Source organism: Camelus bactrianus, chromosome 3 (genome assembly GCF_048773025.1).
Source record: "Camelus bactrianus isolate YW-2024 breed Bactrian camel chromosome 3, ASM4877302v1, whole genome shotgun sequence".
Classification (NCBI taxonomy): domain Eukaryota; kingdom Metazoa; phylum Chordata; class Mammalia; order Artiodactyla; family Camelidae; genus Camelus; species Camelus bactrianus.
Window position 1 is genome coordinate 8,222,478 of NC_133541.1, and position 19,231 is coordinate 8,241,708.

The 19,231-nt window shown below is 41.3% G+C and overlaps 1 protein-coding gene across 4 annotated transcripts in view; it reads right to left on the reverse strand.

Moving 5' to 3' along the window:
- The window catches only part of SEMA5A (semaphorin 5A), a 444,304-nt gene that overhangs the window by 277,493 nt on the left and 147,580 nt on the right, over window positions 1-19,231 (reverse strand). For all 4 annotated transcript variants that reach the window (XM_074356161.1, XM_074356152.1, XM_074356145.1 and 1 more), the window contains one exon: window positions 16,452-16,648. In XM_074356161.1, the coding sequence (XP_074212262.1) occupies window positions 16,452-16,572 (121 nt within the window). In that variant the 5' untranslated portion in view covers window positions 16,573-16,648. The remainder of the gene's footprint in view (window positions 1-16,451; window positions 16,649-19,231) is intronic.

Genomic DNA, 19,231 nt, shown 5'->3' on the forward strand with positions numbered 1-19,231 from the left:
GAAGGAGAGGACCACCTATGGAAAATCAGCCTTGCAAGGAAAAGAGCTGTATGCATTACAACCCAAATTACTGCAGCTAAATGCACGCCTCTCTTCCTCTCCACGCTTTTAATAGCTGCTAATTCCAAGAAGTATTATTATCTCTTAAATTAAAAAGTAACTTACAAATCAGCAGTTCTCAGATGTGATGACATCTTCTCAAAGCACATATGAGTCAGAAATATTTTCCACCATATATTGCCCTTGGGTGGGGGCAGTGTTTTAAGAAGCAGTTTTCTATATAAATTACCTCTCAAACTGTGTTAACTATAGGGTTTTTAGTTTTTAAAATAACTCTGGAGGGAAAAACTTTACTGATTGAACAGTTTATGTGGTGGTTTTTCATTCAAGACCTGAACATTTTGGACTTTAAGTAGCTTTGCTGATACCCACATACACATACACACATATTATTAAATGTTGCATAACATGATTCCTATTTTTCTCATTGTAAAGTTCTCGCGTAACACTTGACCTTAGTACCAAGGAAACGTGGCACTGTGTTTTGACAAACTCAGGCGATTTCTTCAGCAACTTGACTACTGGATCCGACACTCTGACGTGTCCATTCTTCTCCATTAAAGTTGGAACTAAAATACTTTTCAAAATTAGCTTCATGAGGTATAATTCAGACATAGTAATATTTACCAATTAAAATTTGATGACTTTTAACAAATGTATACACCTTGTCACCACCACCTCAATTGTGACCAAAATACTTACATTAACTTCACTCATTCTCTCACGAGCCTTTGCACCTGAATTCCTTCCTTTGCCCGATACCCAGGCAACTACTAATAGGTTTTGCCCTACTTTAGTTTTACCTTGTAAAGAATTTCACAAAATGTGGTAAGACAGAATACGTAGTCTCTTCTATTAGGAATCTTTCACTTAGCATAATGCCTTTAAGATGCATCTATTTTGTGCTCTGTATAACCACTTTGTTTCTTTCTACTTCCGTGAAATCTATTTTACATAATTAATCTGTCCATTCCCATTGATGGACTTTTGAGTTGTTTCCAATTTTTCGTTAGTAAGAATGAAGTTGCTGTGAACATTTGGGTAAATTTTTTTCTGAAGATATTATTCAACTCTTCTTTGCCCTTGGGCAAATAGCTGTAAGTAGGTTTGCTGAAATTTAGGGAAAGTATATATTTAACTTTTGAAGAAACCGTGTGTTTTCCAAAGTGGCTGTACTGTGTTGCATCATCAACAGCAAAGCGCAAGGGGTCCATTTTCACTCCATCCCTGCCAATGCTTGGTATGATCAGTCTTTTTCACTTTAGTCTCTCTGCTGGATGTGTAGGGACATCTCACCATGGTTGTCATTAGTATTTTGCAAATTGTCTAAATCTTTAGTCCATTTTTTAAGTTGTGGATTATTTATTTTCCTAAGTTGTAAGAGGTTCTTTATATATTCAGGACACAAGAATTTTAGCAGATAGATGTTTTGTAAATATTTTCACATAGCATCTGGACTGCTCTTCGATTTTCTCAATGGTGTCTTCAAAGAGCAAACGTTTTTAATTTTTATGTGATCCAGTTTCTCAAACTTACTTTTATGTGCTATTTGTATTCTAACAAATATCTGCCTAATTCAAGGTCTCAGAAATTGATTTTCTAAGGTTTTCTTCTAGAGGTTTTATAATTGTAGCTCTTAACTTTAGATCTATGATCCATTCCAGTTAATTTTTGCAGAGAGATGTCCAGTTTTTCCAGAACCATTTGTTGAAAATGAATTGACAATATATATGTGGGTATTTCTGTCTCTGCTTTCTGTTGCATTGATATCGATGTTTATTCTTGTGCAGACATCACACTATTCAGGTACTATAAGACTTCCAACATTGCTCTTCTTTCCCAAACTGTCTCAGCTTTTCTAAATCCTTTGCATTTTCACGTAAGTTTTAAAATTAGATTTTCAATTTACACAATTAAAGCACATAAACTTTTGATTGGATCTGCATGAATCTGTGGATTGCAATACATATGGTATAGCTGAATTTATATCTTAACATTAAATTTCTGATTCATGAATATTTATCTCCAATTTCTTAGGTCTTTTTAATTTTGTCAGGAATGTTGGGTAGTTTTCAATGTTGGGCTCCTGCAAATATTTTGTTAAAGGGATATCCTTATTTCATATTTATAAGCTACTGTAACTGATACAAGTTAATTTCAATTTCAAATTATTGGTTAATAGTATATCACAAGGCAATTAAATTTTTTATATTCACTACATATTTTGAAATCATGAGAAGTTCACTTAATAGTTCTAATAGTTCTTTTTAAGATTTCAGTTAGGATCTTCCATATAGATAATCTTGTTCGCAAGGAAAAAGGAGAAGGAGGAAGAGAAAGGGAAGGAGGAGAAGAAGGAGAAAGAGGAGGAGGAAGAGGAAAAGAAAAAGGAGAAGAGGAACAGGGAGAGAGAGGAGGAGACAGCTGTGATTCTTCCTGTCTAATCTATACGTCATTTGTTTATTAAATTACTTTTATTATATTTTATTCATATATATATATTCTTTGTTCATCTATTATTACCTTTTTCAGTGCTAGTACAATGATAACTAAAAGTACTAAAAATGGTAAGAGTCAACATCCTTGTGGGGAAAGTATTCAGCCTTTCACCATTAAATGTCATGTTAGATTTAGATTTGTTTTACTGCCTTTTGTCATGTTGTCACAATACCTTCTACTTCTAGTTTTTGTTATGAATGTGTGTTGAATTTTTATCAAATAATTTTTCTATATCTATTTCAATAAATTTTTAAAAATATTTTTAGTCACTTAATACAATGATTTCCGTTGATTTTCAAGTGTTAAACCTTGGAAATCCCAAACAATCTTACATTTATGCAGTAAAACCTACTTGGATATATGTATTATCCTTTATACAACGTGCTGGATTCAATTGCTGAAATGTTATTAAGGGTTTTTATACCTATGTTTGTGGGAGATATTGGTCTATCATTTCATATTTTAGAACGTCTTCTCTGGTTTTGGTAAGAGTAATGATGACTTCTTAAATAAGCTGAGAAGTGTTCATCCTCTTCCAATCTGAAAGAGTACTATCAGTGTCATTTTTTTCCATAAGTATTTGTCAAAATTCTCTATTAAAGACATCTGAATTTGAAGTTTTCTTTGTTGGAAGATTTTTAACTACAAATTTAATTTCTTTAACGGATATAGAATTAGTCACTTCATCTGAATTTTCTTAAGTGACCTTGGATAGATTATTTATCTTCAAAGAATGTATCCATTTCATCTAAGTTGTCAAATTATTGGCATAGAGTTGTTTATCATTTTCCATTACTATTTTCTTTAACTCAGGTATGTTATGTAGCGATGTCTCCTCATTCATTCCTAGTATCAATAAATATCTCTCTCTCTTGTTTCTAACCAATCTGGTTAGAAGGTTTACTGATATTATTGCTCTTGTTAAACAGCTAGGTTTTATTTTCATTGATCTTCATTATTGTTTATTTCTACTTAACTGACTTATGCTCTTATCTTCGTTTTCTTCTTCCGTTTACCATAGGTTTCATTTGCCTTTTTTAAAGACTTCCTTAAGGAAGATCCCCAAATCATTGATAACAGATCTTTTTCCATCCCTAATATCAGTAAATAATGATGTAAACTGCCTTCAAGTTCTGCTTTAGCTATATCACAAATTTGGATAAGTTGTGCTTTTATTGTCATTCAGATGAAAACATTTTAGTTTCCCTTTTATTTTTTTTTATTTGATCTATCAGCCATTTAGAATTATACTGTTTAAATTCCAACACAATTTTCTATATATCATTCTGTTACTGATTTTTAGTTTGAACCTGATGTGCTCATTGATCACACAGCATGATTTCAACCCTTTTAAATGTACTGAGGCTTGATTTATGCTGATCTATGTTTGGATTCCCCATCACTGTGCTGTCTTGGAAACTACTCTCAGTGAGTTGGGGCAATTATAGGACTCATCCTGTTTATTTCCCTTCTCTGAGTAATTATTCCCTATTCCACCCTCTGCCTGTTGTCCGTTGTCTGAAAGCTGTACTTGCTAGTACTTTGTCTGGTTTTTGTTTAAGCAAGAAAGTAAATCAGATCCCTTTTTCCCATCATGGCCAGACTGTAAAGTCCCCTATATCATTTTTCAACTTAAAAATCATCTGTTTACCAAATCTTGGTCAAACAAGAGTCATATATGACAGAAACTCTCTGTCAACCTGAATATAATTTTCAAAATTAGCCTTATATGTTATGGTTAAAAACTCTATCATGTTATATGTAAAATCTAAAACATAATGATGAACTTATTTACAAAACAGAAACAGACTCATAGACATAGAAAACAAACTTGTGGTTACCAGTGGGGAAAGGGAGCATGATGAGTAAATTGGGAGTTCAGGATTTGCAGATACTAACCACTATATATAAAATAGATAAATGGCAATGTCCTACCCTATAGCACAGGGAACTATATGCAATACCTTGTATAATGAAAAGAATATGAAAAGGAATATATATGTATAACTGAATCATTCTGCTGTATATACACAAGAAATTAACATAACATTGTAAACTGACTACACTTCAATTAAAAAAAAACTCTATCATGAAAGAATTCACACAATCATATATTTTGCTTTGCATTATAGTCCCAAAACTAATTATTCTGAGTTAAGGATTTATACCTTGATCCATGGATTTACCAGCTAAGATTTTATTTCCTCACTATGAAATGGAGAATTTATGATTTCCATGCTGAAGCTTTATTTTTTGTAGATATGCTTTTTTTTTAAAGTAGGGCTGACTCTTTGGAATTAAGAAATATAAGCATTCAAATGAGTTCTAAATTTGAATGAATCATGTTTTATATAATTCTAGTCCATTTTCTTAAATTCAGAAAATGGTTGAATCTGGCTTGAACCATCCATACAATAACTTGAATTTTTCTCTTTAACTCCTAAATTATAAGTTTCTCAACATACCTTTGCATTATACAGTTACTATCATTAAAATCTAGACAAAAATCAGAGAGATGAAATATTCAGATTTCTTATTCCTTTCATCACTGCTAGTTCCTCAAATCACTGTGCCTCATAGAGTTTTCAAAAACTGTTAATAGTTGAGAGCACTATACAGCTATATTTAAGGTTGATGCCAGCTATTTTTCATGTTGGATATAAAGATATCTGGGGCTGTAAGTTCATATTTTCACATACACATAAATGCACACAAACTCTCATTTTCCCTACTCAAGTATCCTACAAAGGCAGCTTTACTGTGCCCACTTTTTAAAGTGTTAATGGAGGCACAGATTATTAAGCAATTTACCCAAGTTCACAAAATCATCACGTCTCAGGACATAAACCCAAACCCTTGCCTTAGGCCATGCTGCTCCTTCTACTCCTCAAAAACCTGCCAGTAAGGACCTCCATTAAGGAGCCAGATCAACTTTAAGATTTCTCCTTATATATGGTAACCTCATACAACACTGTTTATTTATCTGCAAATGAACTAGATATTCATCAGCCAAATGGTTCCACCGCTTAGGTGGACCTCAGTCTCAGCTTAGACAGGACGAGACCCTTCCGTGCCTCAGCAGTCCTCTCCTGCTAGTACATTAATATCAGCCTCCTGCTTTCTGGGGTTCAGAGCCAAGTCTCTGTTTTCAGCTGTTAACACGCTGGGAAAGGAACATTTTCTTCACTGGGCTTCCAGGATATTATCACTGAGTGTCCACTCCCCATCTTATTTGCTGCCTCCTCTCTCCAAACACTGAATTACTCCAGGGTTCACTCACTGGACCTCTTCTCTTTTTTTATCTGTATTAGTTCCCCTACAGATTTCATCCAGTCTCATGGCTTTACATGATATCTGTAAGCTAATAAAACCCAAATGTCTACTTCCAGCCAAGACTGCTCCCCAGAACCCCCCACTTGTATACGCAACTGACTACTTGACATTTCCACTTGGATGCGAAAGAAGCATCTCATATTTAACATGTCCAAAATTGAGCTCCTGATATTCTTTCCAAGTGTGACTCTCTTCCAATCTCCCTCTTCTCAGTAAACAGCACTTCCACTCCAACCTACTGCTCAGGTCAAAAGCCTTGGAGTCACTCTTGCCTTTCTCTTTCTCTCACAGCACATATACAATCTGAAGGGAAATACTTTGGAATTGACTTCTAAATAAGCTATATCATGAATATAGCCACGGCTCCCTGGTGTCTGCTGCTAACACCCTCATCCAAGCCACCACCATCACCAGCCTAGATGACTCACCAGCACCCAAACTGCCCTCCCTGCCCTGCATCCACCTGCTCACCTGCAATTCAGTCTATCCTCAGCACAGCAGCCAGGGTGATCCTTTACATCCTGTTAGTTCCTCTACTACATCATTCATCTACTCAAAATCTTCCAATGGCTCCCTACCTCACTCAAAATCAAGGTCAAAATTCTTAAAGGCCCTACAGGCCCTGGCCCCTATTAGCCTTCTGATCTCATCTCCATTACTCACCTCCAAGGATCCTTCCATTCTGGTCATCCTGGCCTCCCTGCTGTTACTCCAACCTGCCAAGTGCACCCCCACCTCTGGGCCTTGCACACCTGCTCTTCCCTCCGCCTGGAACACTCTCTTCTCCCTTATCCACAGGGCTTGTCCCCTGACCTCCTTTAGGCCTTGACTCAATGCGTCATTCTGTAGAAGTCATGATCTAGTCAGGAAAACAGAAATCACCCTAGATAGCTCAAACAGGGGAAATTTAACATAGGGAACTGGGTGGGAAGGTCCTGGAAGAACAGAGTAAGCAAAAGGATGAGGGACAGGGCCTGGGAAGCCACGGGGAAGAATGCTTGACACACAGAGACCAGCAGCTGCTGACAGGTGGGGGTGGAGCCCACGAGCCTGCTCCTGCTGCTGCGCCCTCCTCCTCCGGCAGCTGCGATGCAAGCTATGATGGCCGGCTCCTCGGCTGGGGAATTAGAATCAACTCCGGCCTCAGCCACCCTACAGAGGCGTAAAGGTGATCCTCAGTATTCCTCCAGCCTCCTTGGCAGCTGCCGGTTCCTCCCATTCACACAGCCTATGAGGACCCCACTGGTACGGGAGCCTGAAAATTTCACTGACTCCCTGACAGCGAAATATAAAAGGGGCAGGCATGGGGCTGGAGGCAACAGGTAGGTACCCTGATGAAGATCGCAAGACCCCTCCCTGCCGTAACCCATTCCCTGCTTTATGTCTCTCCTCAGCCCTTAGCGCCGGGTACCCCGGTCCATATTCCATCCTCTTGTTATCACTGCTTGTCTCCCCTGATGGAATGTTAACTCAGCGCCGGCCGATGGCTCTCCTGTTTCACTTACTGGGTAACCTCATGACCGAAACCCTTTCCAGCACATCAGAGGCACTCCATAAAGACTGGCTGACTTATTAATGAGCTGGACCTCTGCTTTTATCTTGAAACAAGCAGAAGCTGAAGCACTCTGTGTGCTGAGGCGAGGGCATCACATGGCACAAAAAATCGAAAATATAAATGAGAATGGCAGTCGTCCATCACTGCCCAAGAGCTACCGGGGACACCCCGCCAGACAGCCGGCGTTCCCGGCGCTGGGGCCTGGCCTCGCTGGCTTTATTTAACAGGGCCTGGAGTCTCTCTAATACGCAGCCCCGAGGCACTTTCAAGGTGGGAATGGCCAAATAGCATAACCGCGACTCAGTCATCTCGCAGATCGGAGGAAGAGACTCATTCTGGCGTGTTAGCGCACACAGTCACCGCGCTCTTGTCCATGACACGTGTGACACGTGTGATTAGGCCCTTGGAGGTCCACCTCTGAGTCACAGGAGGGGAACAGGAAAGAAAACGAGAAATTAAAGAATCACTTCCCCTAAAAAAAGCTTCAGGAACATTAAAAGTTACAGTGCTGATTAAATTAGTACACAAACTATGGTTTAGAAACCTCAGTGGAGTGAGTCTTTTCTTTGTCATGTTGCTAACAGGGAAATTTCAGCCCTGCTGTGTGCTGGGCATAAGGCTCTGTCTCCTCCAATGTGACAATGACTTTCCCTTGCCTTGGTATTAGAGGACAAGAAGTCATATATCCAAGAAAAATACTGCTTAATTAAAAGTTTATTCACCCTGCATTTAATCTCCAACTCTTACTCATAAATAAAATAAGGATGGTAAGATTTTTATCTACCTGCATTATGAGAAACAAATGAATTGCCCATTTAATGCTTAGAAACACTATGATATGCTTGAAGACAAATGAAATATATAATATACCATTTAAGGCCAAATGAAATGATTGTTTTAAATCAGAGTCCTGTCAATAACTTTACAAAAATCTTATCCCCAGTTTTAATGCAATCCCATTGAACTACTCAACTAATAAAGTATTCCATTTGCACTCTTAAAATAATAAAAACTCCACTGAGACAAAGCAACCAAGAAATTGATCATCTCAAGATAAAATATAGATGTTGATTCTGACAAATTATTTCATTAGTGGCCCTAGAACACAAAAGTAATACAAAAGCTATTGACAATTCTCAAAATATTTTCGTTAGAACTTGCTCATTGTTTATAAAATACATACAACAGGGACCCTCTCAGCTTTCATCAGTCAAAGATCAGTCACAACATAAAAGTACAACGTAGGTTTTTAAGCCAGTTCACTCAGTGAATAACGCAGAGTGGTTTTACAGTGAAAGCATTTTTTTCTAACACTTTTATGCACTCGTGTATGATCTTATATGCCGATATCATGGTGGTAAAATTGGTGTGTTTTTTAATATTCCATTTTTTCAGATAGCAAATGAGCAACAGACTTTAAAATAAAAACTGTAGTACCAAGTGCGATTTGTAACGTGTAACACAGGCAGTGTGCTCATACCTTAGTTGCTTCACTTGCAGATAGGTTCAGATATTTTGTGCATGTGGATTTTGAGATTACATTATACGAAAATTCAGTCATTTGCATAATAGAAGTCAAATTTTGATGGATCAAAGGACTTTTTAAGAATCCATAACACTTTTCCTCCCCAAGTAAACCCAAAGGAGGATAATTCATAATCTGTTATGAAACCAGAGAGTCACACTTAGTTAATGTCAATTTTAGTTTTTATAAAGAAAAGCATTGAGTTCAAGACAGTTTTTAACAGTAAGTGGTGCCTTGCTGTACTTTAATCAGATTCATATGAAAATATTAAAATGAATTTTATGCAATCTATTTTTAATTAAAATACATTTTCCTAATTCCTCCTTGGAGAAAGTAGGCCACTATCATGCACTCATACACACTTATGATTCATAAAGGTCAAATGGCAGATCTGAGACTAGAAGAACAGGGAGAAATGCTGGAAGCAATTTTAATCAAGGTTTACGTGCTCAAAGATTCCGGAATCTCTAAAATCTGACAGGAACTCTAGAAATTATCTGCTACGGTCCCTGCTGTGGTGATGAGGGTCCTAGACTTAGAAGAGGTAAAACCCGGCCAGAGTCATGAGACCACATGGCTGTCTAGGGCGTTAGACACCAGAAAGCCAAAACCCGGAGAGAAAACAGAGCGCCATGGGGCTCGTACGGAGCAGTAGGATGTCCATGAGGACATGGGACCACGGGACACACTAGGACAGGGATGGAACCCTGGCACAGAAACAGCTTTTTTGTCTCCCATCTAGTGTCCCTCTGTTTTTTCCTAAAAGGTTACAGTCCACTGTGCCTTGGAGGGTAACTGAGGCTCCAATCTCTGGCCCCAGAGGGAGCAGGTGGAGAGCCAAGCAACGCCAGTGGTCCCAGGGATGTGAGCAAGATGAGGGCATCGTGGTTAGAGACAGGACCACGGGCAGGATGGTAGTTCACAGGGCAGGTGGAAATGTGCACCTGCCACCCTACAGATGGTGGAGGACCAGCCTCTCAGAGGTGGGCGGGGCCGGGCTCCCAGTCAATAACACGAAGATGAGCCAACACAAAGTTACAAAGCATGCCACATGTTCTTACTGTCAACATTTAACAAAGTAAACCTTTAACACGAAGACAATGGAAAATAATTATACTATTCAAAAGAAAAACACAGGAGCTGTGAAAAATAATCACTCACACTGTGGAATGTGGATAGAACCTGAGTTTAAAATCCCTTTCAGTCATGGTTCTTTCAATCACCCAAGACTACCTGCGGGGACAAAGGCAGGTGTTTGAACTCAAGGGCTCCATGGCACGGCCCAGTCCAGCTCTGTGGTGGCCTGAGCTGGAACAGCCATTTCAGTTCCCTCTAATGCTCTTCCCAAGACCTGTGGCCACATGTGGCTAATCCAGGGTCAAGGACAGCTCTTCTTAAGTCTCCAAACAATCCTCAGACCAATCAACAAATCCAGAAGGAGGGAGACGCTCAGTGAGAGCGTCAAGGAGTTGGAGATAAAGATCCCAGGAACCTGAGAGTAGAATTAGCAGCACCCGGCTGGATTCTGCAGCAGAAGAAAAGCCTCCGAATTAGTCATGATATTAAGGCTGCGAGGCAAAGCGAGCCTGCGTAGGGCATGACTCACTCCAACACTGGTCCTTCTCTGTGCATGATGCGACATGGCTCCTGTTCCTATAACTGGAGCACGTGCTCCAAACAGCAAGTGAGCTGGGTCAACTTTAATCAATAAACAAACAAAAGCAGAATACGACGCGATTGCCTTAAGTGGATATTAAATGTTTAAAACTCATTTCAGAGACGGTTATGAGACTCAGTAAGTGTTCTGAGAAACATGCTGTCTCGCAGGGACACTATTTTTTCCCTCTTTATTGGAGCAGACATTCAGGCAGACGACAAGGACAAGCGTGAAGGGTGCATCTGTACCGGGTCGGAGTGTTCTAGCAGCTACTGCTCAGCCAGGGATAAATATTCCAGAGCGTGCCGTCCAGGGAGTAACCCTGCTAACACAGCAGGCAGTTAGAGCCTGCCGAGCGATGAACTCCACCGGACAAGAGGAGCCCGAAGTGGCAAATATTTCACTGAGGCTGGAGAAAGATCCCGCCAGCCTCTCCTGCCTAGCCAGGTAAGCCGAATCGAGACCAAGAAAGTGTGCTGCGTTGTATTAAGACGTTACTGTAGCATCTGCTTCACTTCTTTACTAGCCTCTTGTGAAGAGAGCCTCCAACCTGTAACACTGAATCATGCAATTTTAAATGTACCTGGAAATCCAGATTTTAAATGGCAAGATTATCCAGCCTTTCCTTTATTCCTCTCTTATCGCTGTTTCATCATACTTCCTCAGACTTTCTTGTAGAGACTACAGAAACGTGTTCACCTAGCACTGTGGCCACCTGCTCAGCTGTAACGCGAGCCGTTTCAAGGGCTGACTGGGCTCCGAATATCCACAGGGAGTCTTTTGTGTACATTTTTGATCAACAGTCTTATCCCTTCTTAAAAGAAGTACTTCCTTCCTAAAGCCCCGTGCTCTTGGCCCACGGCCTGCCTCCTCCTTCTCAGCCAAGACGGACGTTCTCAGGAGCCCCCTCCCCTTCCAGCCACCCCCTCCCTCTCACTGTCCCGCATCCTGGGTGCCTGGCCTCCCCCAGTCTGGGCTCACTGGAGGTGGGCTCTGCTTCCTGTCAGCTAATCCCTCACCTGTGCCCGGTATCCTGTCCCCTCCTACAGCCCGGGGGACTTTGCCCAGTTTATCATCTCCCCTTCTCTCCTCTCTTTTCAGCCTCATCCTTCACCATTTCCATTTAAGGATGACTAAGTAATGCTCCCTTAAAAGCCATCCCCTGTCCTCGTGTGCCTGCCAACTGAGACAATAATTCTATTTTTATATCTATTTCTTCACCTCTCATCTCTCCCTCCACTCATCACCATCCAGTTTCTTCCCTCGGCACTGCTCTCAAACTACTCTGATCAATGCCTCTTGCTATGAATTGAAGTCCCCCACAAAAGATACACTGAAGTCCAAATCCCATGTACCTGTGATTGTGACCATACCTGGAAACAGACCTTGACATAATTGAGTAAGATGAGGTCTTGCTGGGTTAGGGTGGCCCTAAATCCAGTACGACTTGTGTCCTTACAAAAAGAAGAGAAGACAAAAACAGAGGCCCAGAGAGAATGCCACGTGACTATAGACTCAGAGGGTGGGGATACGTCTACAAGCCAAGGGAGGCCAAGGATGGATGACAGCCACCAGAAGCTAAGAAGAGGCGAAGAAAGACTCTTCCCTGGAGCCTTTGGAGAGAGAATGGCCCCGCTGCCACCTTGATTCTGTACTTCCAGCCTCCAGAGCTGCCAGAGAAGATATCTTTGTTGTTTTAAGTCACCTGGTTTGTGGTATTTCATTACAGCAACACTGGGAAACTAACACATCATTGATGATAGAATTTCTGAGAGGGCGACCATCTGTCCCAGTTCCCCCAGAACATAGGACTTTCAGTGCTGCACCCCAAAAAAGTCCTGGGAAAATCAAGATGAGTTTGTCACTCTACCTCTGGCCCACATCTGCCTTGAACTTGCAGCATCATCAGATACTCTGACAGCCACCTCCTTCTTGAAAAGCTCTCCAGTGATACCTTGCTCTCAACTAGTAAATTCCATCGGTGGCAGGTAGGACCTCAGCTGCCTCAATCTGAAGTCATCATTTCAGACTGTCCTCCTTTATCCCATCTGGAATCAACAGCCAAGAACTTAGGGATCACACTCTGTGCCTCCTGCTCCCTCCTGTCTCACATCCTTTAAGCCATCAACAGCACCCTCTTCAAATTTCCATAATCCACTGAATTCTTGACATTGCTGCTACCACTCCCACAGCTCAGTCCCTCACTATGGCTGGCTGGCTGCCTTTGGTCACAGCAGCAGCCCCGGAGTGGGGTCTTCCAGCCTCCATCTCGCCATCCTCCATGCAGACAGAGGGGGACATCTAGAGACGCCTTCGGATGCTGTGCAGCATTGAGTCCCGACTGTCTCAACTCCCTCTGCCTCCTCTCCACAACTAAAACTGAGAATCCATGACTTAGGTACTTGCCACTTGCCAGAACCTGTTGGGCTCCCTCCCTCACTTCAGGGCTTAGGCATTGCTGGCCTCCTCTCCCTGGACACCACTCCCTTCATGAGATTCATAAACACCGTGTAACCGTCATCTGGGATTCAGCTCTGGCATGGCCTCCTCCTGGAAACCTTCCTTCACCACGCCTCTACTCCCAGCCTGTCTGGTTGGTTCGGACACCCCATCCCTGGGCTCCCACAGCACCTGGCAGAGACACCCATTAGGACCCTTAAAAGAATGTAAACCAATGGTCCTTTTGGCTTATATTCCTAATGATATTCTAAACCCTTAACAGGAACAGTGTTTCTTGCTTCTGTCTCCTCAGTATTTAGCACAGACCCCAGTACATAATAGACACCTGTTAAAGGGGTGTTGAATGTTCACTCCAAATTTTAAAAATACAAATTAAGAGGATGCTGAAATGCCATTTATGAACGACAGGATTGTCCCGGATCCCAGAGCCTAACAGAGCACTCTGCTGGGAAGGCCAGTGGGAAACAGACACTCACACCCAGGGCAAAGAGAATGCAGACAGGGGCAACCTTCACGAAAAGGAGATGCGCACTTTCCAGCAAAACCACAACTGCATTAACTTTGTGACTCAGCAACCCCAATTCCAGGGACCCCCCCCCCAACCTGGTCACAAACAAGAGAGAATAATGCAAACATCTCCCAGGGAGATGGGAGCGCTGAGCAGACTGCAGTTCATCACACAGAGGAGAGCTCTGTGGCTACAGAGTGAAGTGACAGAAAGCCACACTACAGGGGAGTGGGCTCCAGGACACACCAGAATGTCAAAAAATGCTCGCTAGAGAACAGTTTGGATCTACGCCACTTTTTAAGAAATGAGGGTAGGACTGCATTTACATATGTGTGTGTGTGTGTGGAGCTTTGATTACATTAAAAAGAAGCATAAACCATAAAATGTAAGTAAAGGGTGAGCAAAAGGCACAGAGAGGGAACACGGTGAAGAAATTAGGCAGTAAAGCTCGTTTTTCTGAACACCTGTTGTTTTATTAACTTGAATTTAAACACTATAAAATAATGCGATGTAAATTTTGAAAATCAAACGCAAAATTAAACGAATGAAATTAACTGGACTTTGAGTTGGTGGCACCATCACACAGAAAGGAAATTATTTCAAGTGATTTCGAAGCAGTAAATTTGCTTCAACTTCCCAGCGAAATTTATACCCTGAGGACTAAAAGAAGGACCGTCATCTTAAAAGGATTTTCTGTAGTCAAAAATGACTAGAGATGCAGAAAACTGTTATTCTGAGACAGCTGAGGGTGTATGGCAGGAAAAGGCAAAAGGAATAATTATGCTGGCCTGCAGAGACAGGATTCTGTGCACAGGAGAAAAAGATAGAGGCACAAAATGGAAGAGGTCCAGAAAAACCAGAGCGTCCCGGAGATGAACTGGAAATAACCAGAGCAACTTATGGTGCATTTTAAAGAACGTTTTCCTTAGTTCTGTACACTGAACAGACCTCACGTTGAGCAGCTCCGTGCTCAAATCAGACAAAAATGGCTAATTCTCAGGTCTACCAAAGGAATTGAAGAGGAGTCAAGAACATCTTGTTATCCCAGAGGATTAATCAAGCCATCAAAGGCCACTGGGTTGTGTCAAAAGAATTCAGGACCCAACCTCAAGAGGCTCCCCTAAGTTTGAAGTGTGATGATTTCACCATTTATAAGAATAAAAGCTGTAATTGATTGAAATATACCAAATATTGAAATTTGTGTATTAAAAATATTTCTAATAATCAACATTTTTAAAAAAGCAAACATAACATCTTATTTGTCCTCTTTGTATAATGCTAGAGAACCAACTAACTGGGCTCTGGGAAAAAACAGTAAAGGGAAGGAAAAATAAAAACATTCACTCTGCCTTTCCTATGTGAGTTGCACCCTTAGAATATTCAAATAGTTGATGAGGGAAAGTTGCTTTATGGGTAAATATTTTAGCCACTAAATGAAGAAAGAATAGCAAAATTTAAAACTCCCAGTTTTGCACCCATGAATGAATCAGTAGACTGAGGCCATGATCTTCTATGACCGATAATTTCACATCCCAGTGAAGGTCACAGCAGAGACAGAAAGATTCACACCCTCATCTAAGTGGCCTCTCAGTCACTAATTTACAGCAATATTCGGGACAGAAGAACATCTGAATGACACTAATGGGATGCACTTGGCAAAATCCAGACTGTGGGAAACTCTACAGAACAAAGAACTCGAGTTTGTTTAAAAATTAATTTGCAAGGGAAGTACCCCCACCACCAGCACCACCAACAAAACACAGTGAAAGATTCAGAGACTCGAGAGCTAAACCAACCAACTGCCATGTATGGACTTCACCCAGTTCCTGACTCAATCTAACTGCTAGCTGAAAAACGCACAAGCCTTCTTGAGACCACCAGGGACCTCACGGCACTCATTGACGTTTGCCAATTTTATGGAATTGGTTTCTGTTTGGGTTTTCAACTGGTGTGATAATGTCAGTATGAATTCTTTATCTTTGATAGTCAAGAACTGAAATATTATAATAACATTATAGGATTTCTTGAATTTGCTTCTAAATGGTGAGTGTAGGTGGAGCATGGGTAGAGATTTAAAAGAAAAAAGACGAGTCATGAATTAATAAATGCTGGGACTGGGTGTTCCTTTGGACTATTCTATTTTTGTAGATATTTTAAATTTTTTGTGATACAACAGTTACAAAATAACAAACCACAAAACTACTTATTGGATGAATTATTAAAATACAATGTCTGATGAATTATACCAGCTTCATACTGTAACTGTAAGTTCCTTGCAGGCAGAGACAAAGGCTAACCTACTCTTCATCCCGAATGCTTAGAGTGCCCAGGGTGTAAGGAACCCTAAATAAGTTTTGATGAATTAAAGAGTAGAAGAATGTATATACATGCTAATTAATTAATCCTACAGACCTGTGGCGATACTTGAGACAGTAAACCAATTCTGCCTGCCATGCGATGCCAGATAAAAAGCACACAATTTGTGGTAAGACTAAGGCTTTGTTGGGAAATGCTAAAGTGAAGAAATTTTTGCTTTACTTGGTTTTGTTGTTATTTCCGTGGGCCACATTTTTCTCCCCTGGTTCAAATGCCTAGGAGGCTGACAGCACCGGTTAACTAAAGGTGACCCCAAAGATGCGATTTTCTACCCATGATAACTCTGGGCTTGAATTCTTCTTGAGACGGTGATCGGTTTCAGAATATGAAATTCTTGTGACAGGGAATTTGGTATTTTTGCTCTTATTGGAAACAATGTCTAAAACAGAGTGACAGGACCATCGAGTAATAACCACCGCGACCCTCCATCACTGAGCAGGGACTGTGCATTTCAGCGGCACCCTTGCTTGCCCCTCACCTTTGTAGGAGATGACCGGATGCTCTGCTCTCTGGCACCGGGATGCATCTGTCTCTGGCTGGGCGAGTCTCCACCACCCCAGGCTGGAGAACAGCCAAGCAATGACGCAGGGTCCCTTCATGGTGGGCAGGAGGCCTTGGACTCTGGGCACTTGTCTTTAGCCAGAAGCTCGTCGTCCCGTCATGTGGGGAAAGTGCCTAAAACACACAACAGAGAACCAGTGAATGGACATGAGTTCAGGTTTTCTGGTGGGTGGTCTTTTGGTAAAGCCCCATCACTCCCTTTAAAAAAAAAAAAAAAAAAAAGAGAGAGAGAGCCTTGGAGTGCTTGGACCACCACAGCTTTATCTAGGAGATACTTCAGAACTATGTGGGAACATGCATACATCTCAATCCACACCTCTTATTCTCCCAGCAACTTTATGAGACGACCCACTGATCATACAAGGAGGGATGTTCAAGAGGAAACCCTGTGGAGCTGTCGTCGTCATCGCCCCCTAAGGAATGCAGTTTAGAGCTGTGCTCATTGATTGGTTTTCCCTTGGATCTTCATTCTCACCCCCTCCTGCAAACACAGATCTGTATGTGGAAGCCCTAAGAATGCCACCGTTCCCTTTTCAAAACACAAAAGCCCCTAATACATAAGGCCATGACCATTGTTTTTCACTCTTCACCTGATTAATATCATGCTATCCAACTCTTAAAAATCATCCCAGTGGGTGAATTCATCCTTTGAAATCTCCAGATGACCTGCCTGCCAAGTTTCTGGCTAGAGGTCAAGTGTGAATCAAATAAAATCTATATTGAGCACCTACTGGGTGAGATGAAATTACTATGCTGGGAGCTGTGAGACTTTAAAGATTATGAATAATTTAAACGATTAATAAGCTTTAAAACAAGATGGGGATATAAAAACAACTGGAACCCAAGCTGTCAGAAAAAAGTAACAAGAAGCAGGAGTGCTGGGGAGTCAAGAGGGGAAGTCCCGCTGCTACGTAGAGATCGAGGGTGTGTCCAAGGAGGAGTTTATGTGTGCGTTTAATAGTGGAGGGCAAAGAGGATTTCGACAGATGGAGATTTCTGGAAGGAATCCAGAAAAGGCTGAAAAGACACACTGGAGGGGCAAGAAGAAGGAGTAAGCAACACGTGTTGAGAATAGTTTACTGTACTTGACCCAAACCCCAGGAAACAAAGGGGAGTGAGTCATGAGAAGCAGCTTAGAGAGGAGGCTGGGTTAAGATTTGGACGGTGGACGATACCAAGGTCTGAGGTCCCTATTTTTAGGCAACAAGCTGCCGTAGTATATGAACATCAGAAGAAATATTAATAAGATTGTTCTCACAATAGCGTATGTAGGAAATTGGGTAGAGAAGAACACAGAGGTGGAGAAGTTAATTTGAAGCTACAGCAATTGTTCAGACGAGAAATAAATGCAGGTGTGACTTTAGGTGGTGGCAATGTGACAGAAATTGAGGCAAACCCAGCAAACAGTCATTGTGATGGACAAAGGACGTGTGGAAAACTAAAGATGTCCACAGCGTCTTCAACTTCCCTCCCTCTGAAAGCTGGGTCTGTGCCCCCTCTCCGGAATCTGGGTTTGACCCTATGACTGCTTTGCTCCTTTGAATACGATGGAAGTGATGGCACCCTGGCTTCCAAGCCCACTCTCTAAGAGGCTGGCAGTTTTGACTTCCTGTCTCTTAGAACACATACTCCGGGGCATAGAGTCACCAAGTCAGAAGTCCAATGCCCCTGAAATTGGCATGCTAGAGAGGCCACATATAGGTACTCCTAGTGACCTTTCCTACCAAGCCCAGCTTCCCAGCCATTCCCACCAAGGACCCTGATACATGAGGAAAGCTGAAACCCACTGAGTGACTTCAGTATCACAAAAGCAAGGGAATCAACTACTAGAGCCCTGCCCAAATTCCTAATCCTCAGTGTGTGAAATCTAACAAACAGTTGTTGCTCTAATCTGTTAAATTCGGGGGAAGAGAAAGCAAAGAGGCACAGATGGTCTCAAGATAAAGAATATAAAGTGTCTTCGGGGATAGTAACACCATTGTTTAAAATATGATAATCAACAGAAGAAATTTTAGAGAAGAAGATGATCATTCGGTCTTGTTCATGTGGGGCTTAAGATGCTGAGCTATTAAGGAAATGCAGCAGATTGTGGGAAATCCAGGATGGATGCTCAGAAAAAAAAGAGAATTCATAGAAAGCATATAATATTTGCAATGGTTAAAATTATGGGTGCTTGAGATCCACTGGGGGAAAGAAAGCATCAGAGAAGTAAAAAAAGAGATAGAGAGAACAGATTATTTAGAAGTTGTTAAAGAGAAGTAACCACACGAAGATGACAGAAAAGAACAGAGAGAGAAAAATATAGCACCATGGGGACCAAGTTAACCAGGATAGAAATAACACATTTTAAACAGAGGGCTGGTCAACCATATCCTGATGAGGAAGAGTGAAGACCAACAGGCAGTCAATGGTCAACTTGAGGGGTCAGTTTCAGAAAAACAAGAAGCCGTAACCTTGGAGCAAGGAACCCAAGAGGGAACGGATTGAGCAAAAGGGGGACAGAACATCCATGGTATCACAAATGCTGGGTAATCTCAGAAAATTCAGTGAAATCGTGATAAGCACGAAAAGATCAAAACTGGGAAAGCAGAGAAAACAGACCATTAAATACGGCTTCTTTTCTAAGAAGTGGTGAGTGGAGAAGAGACTGTAGATCTAAGAGGGACAGGAGGTATGAGATCCAAAAAAATGGAGGTG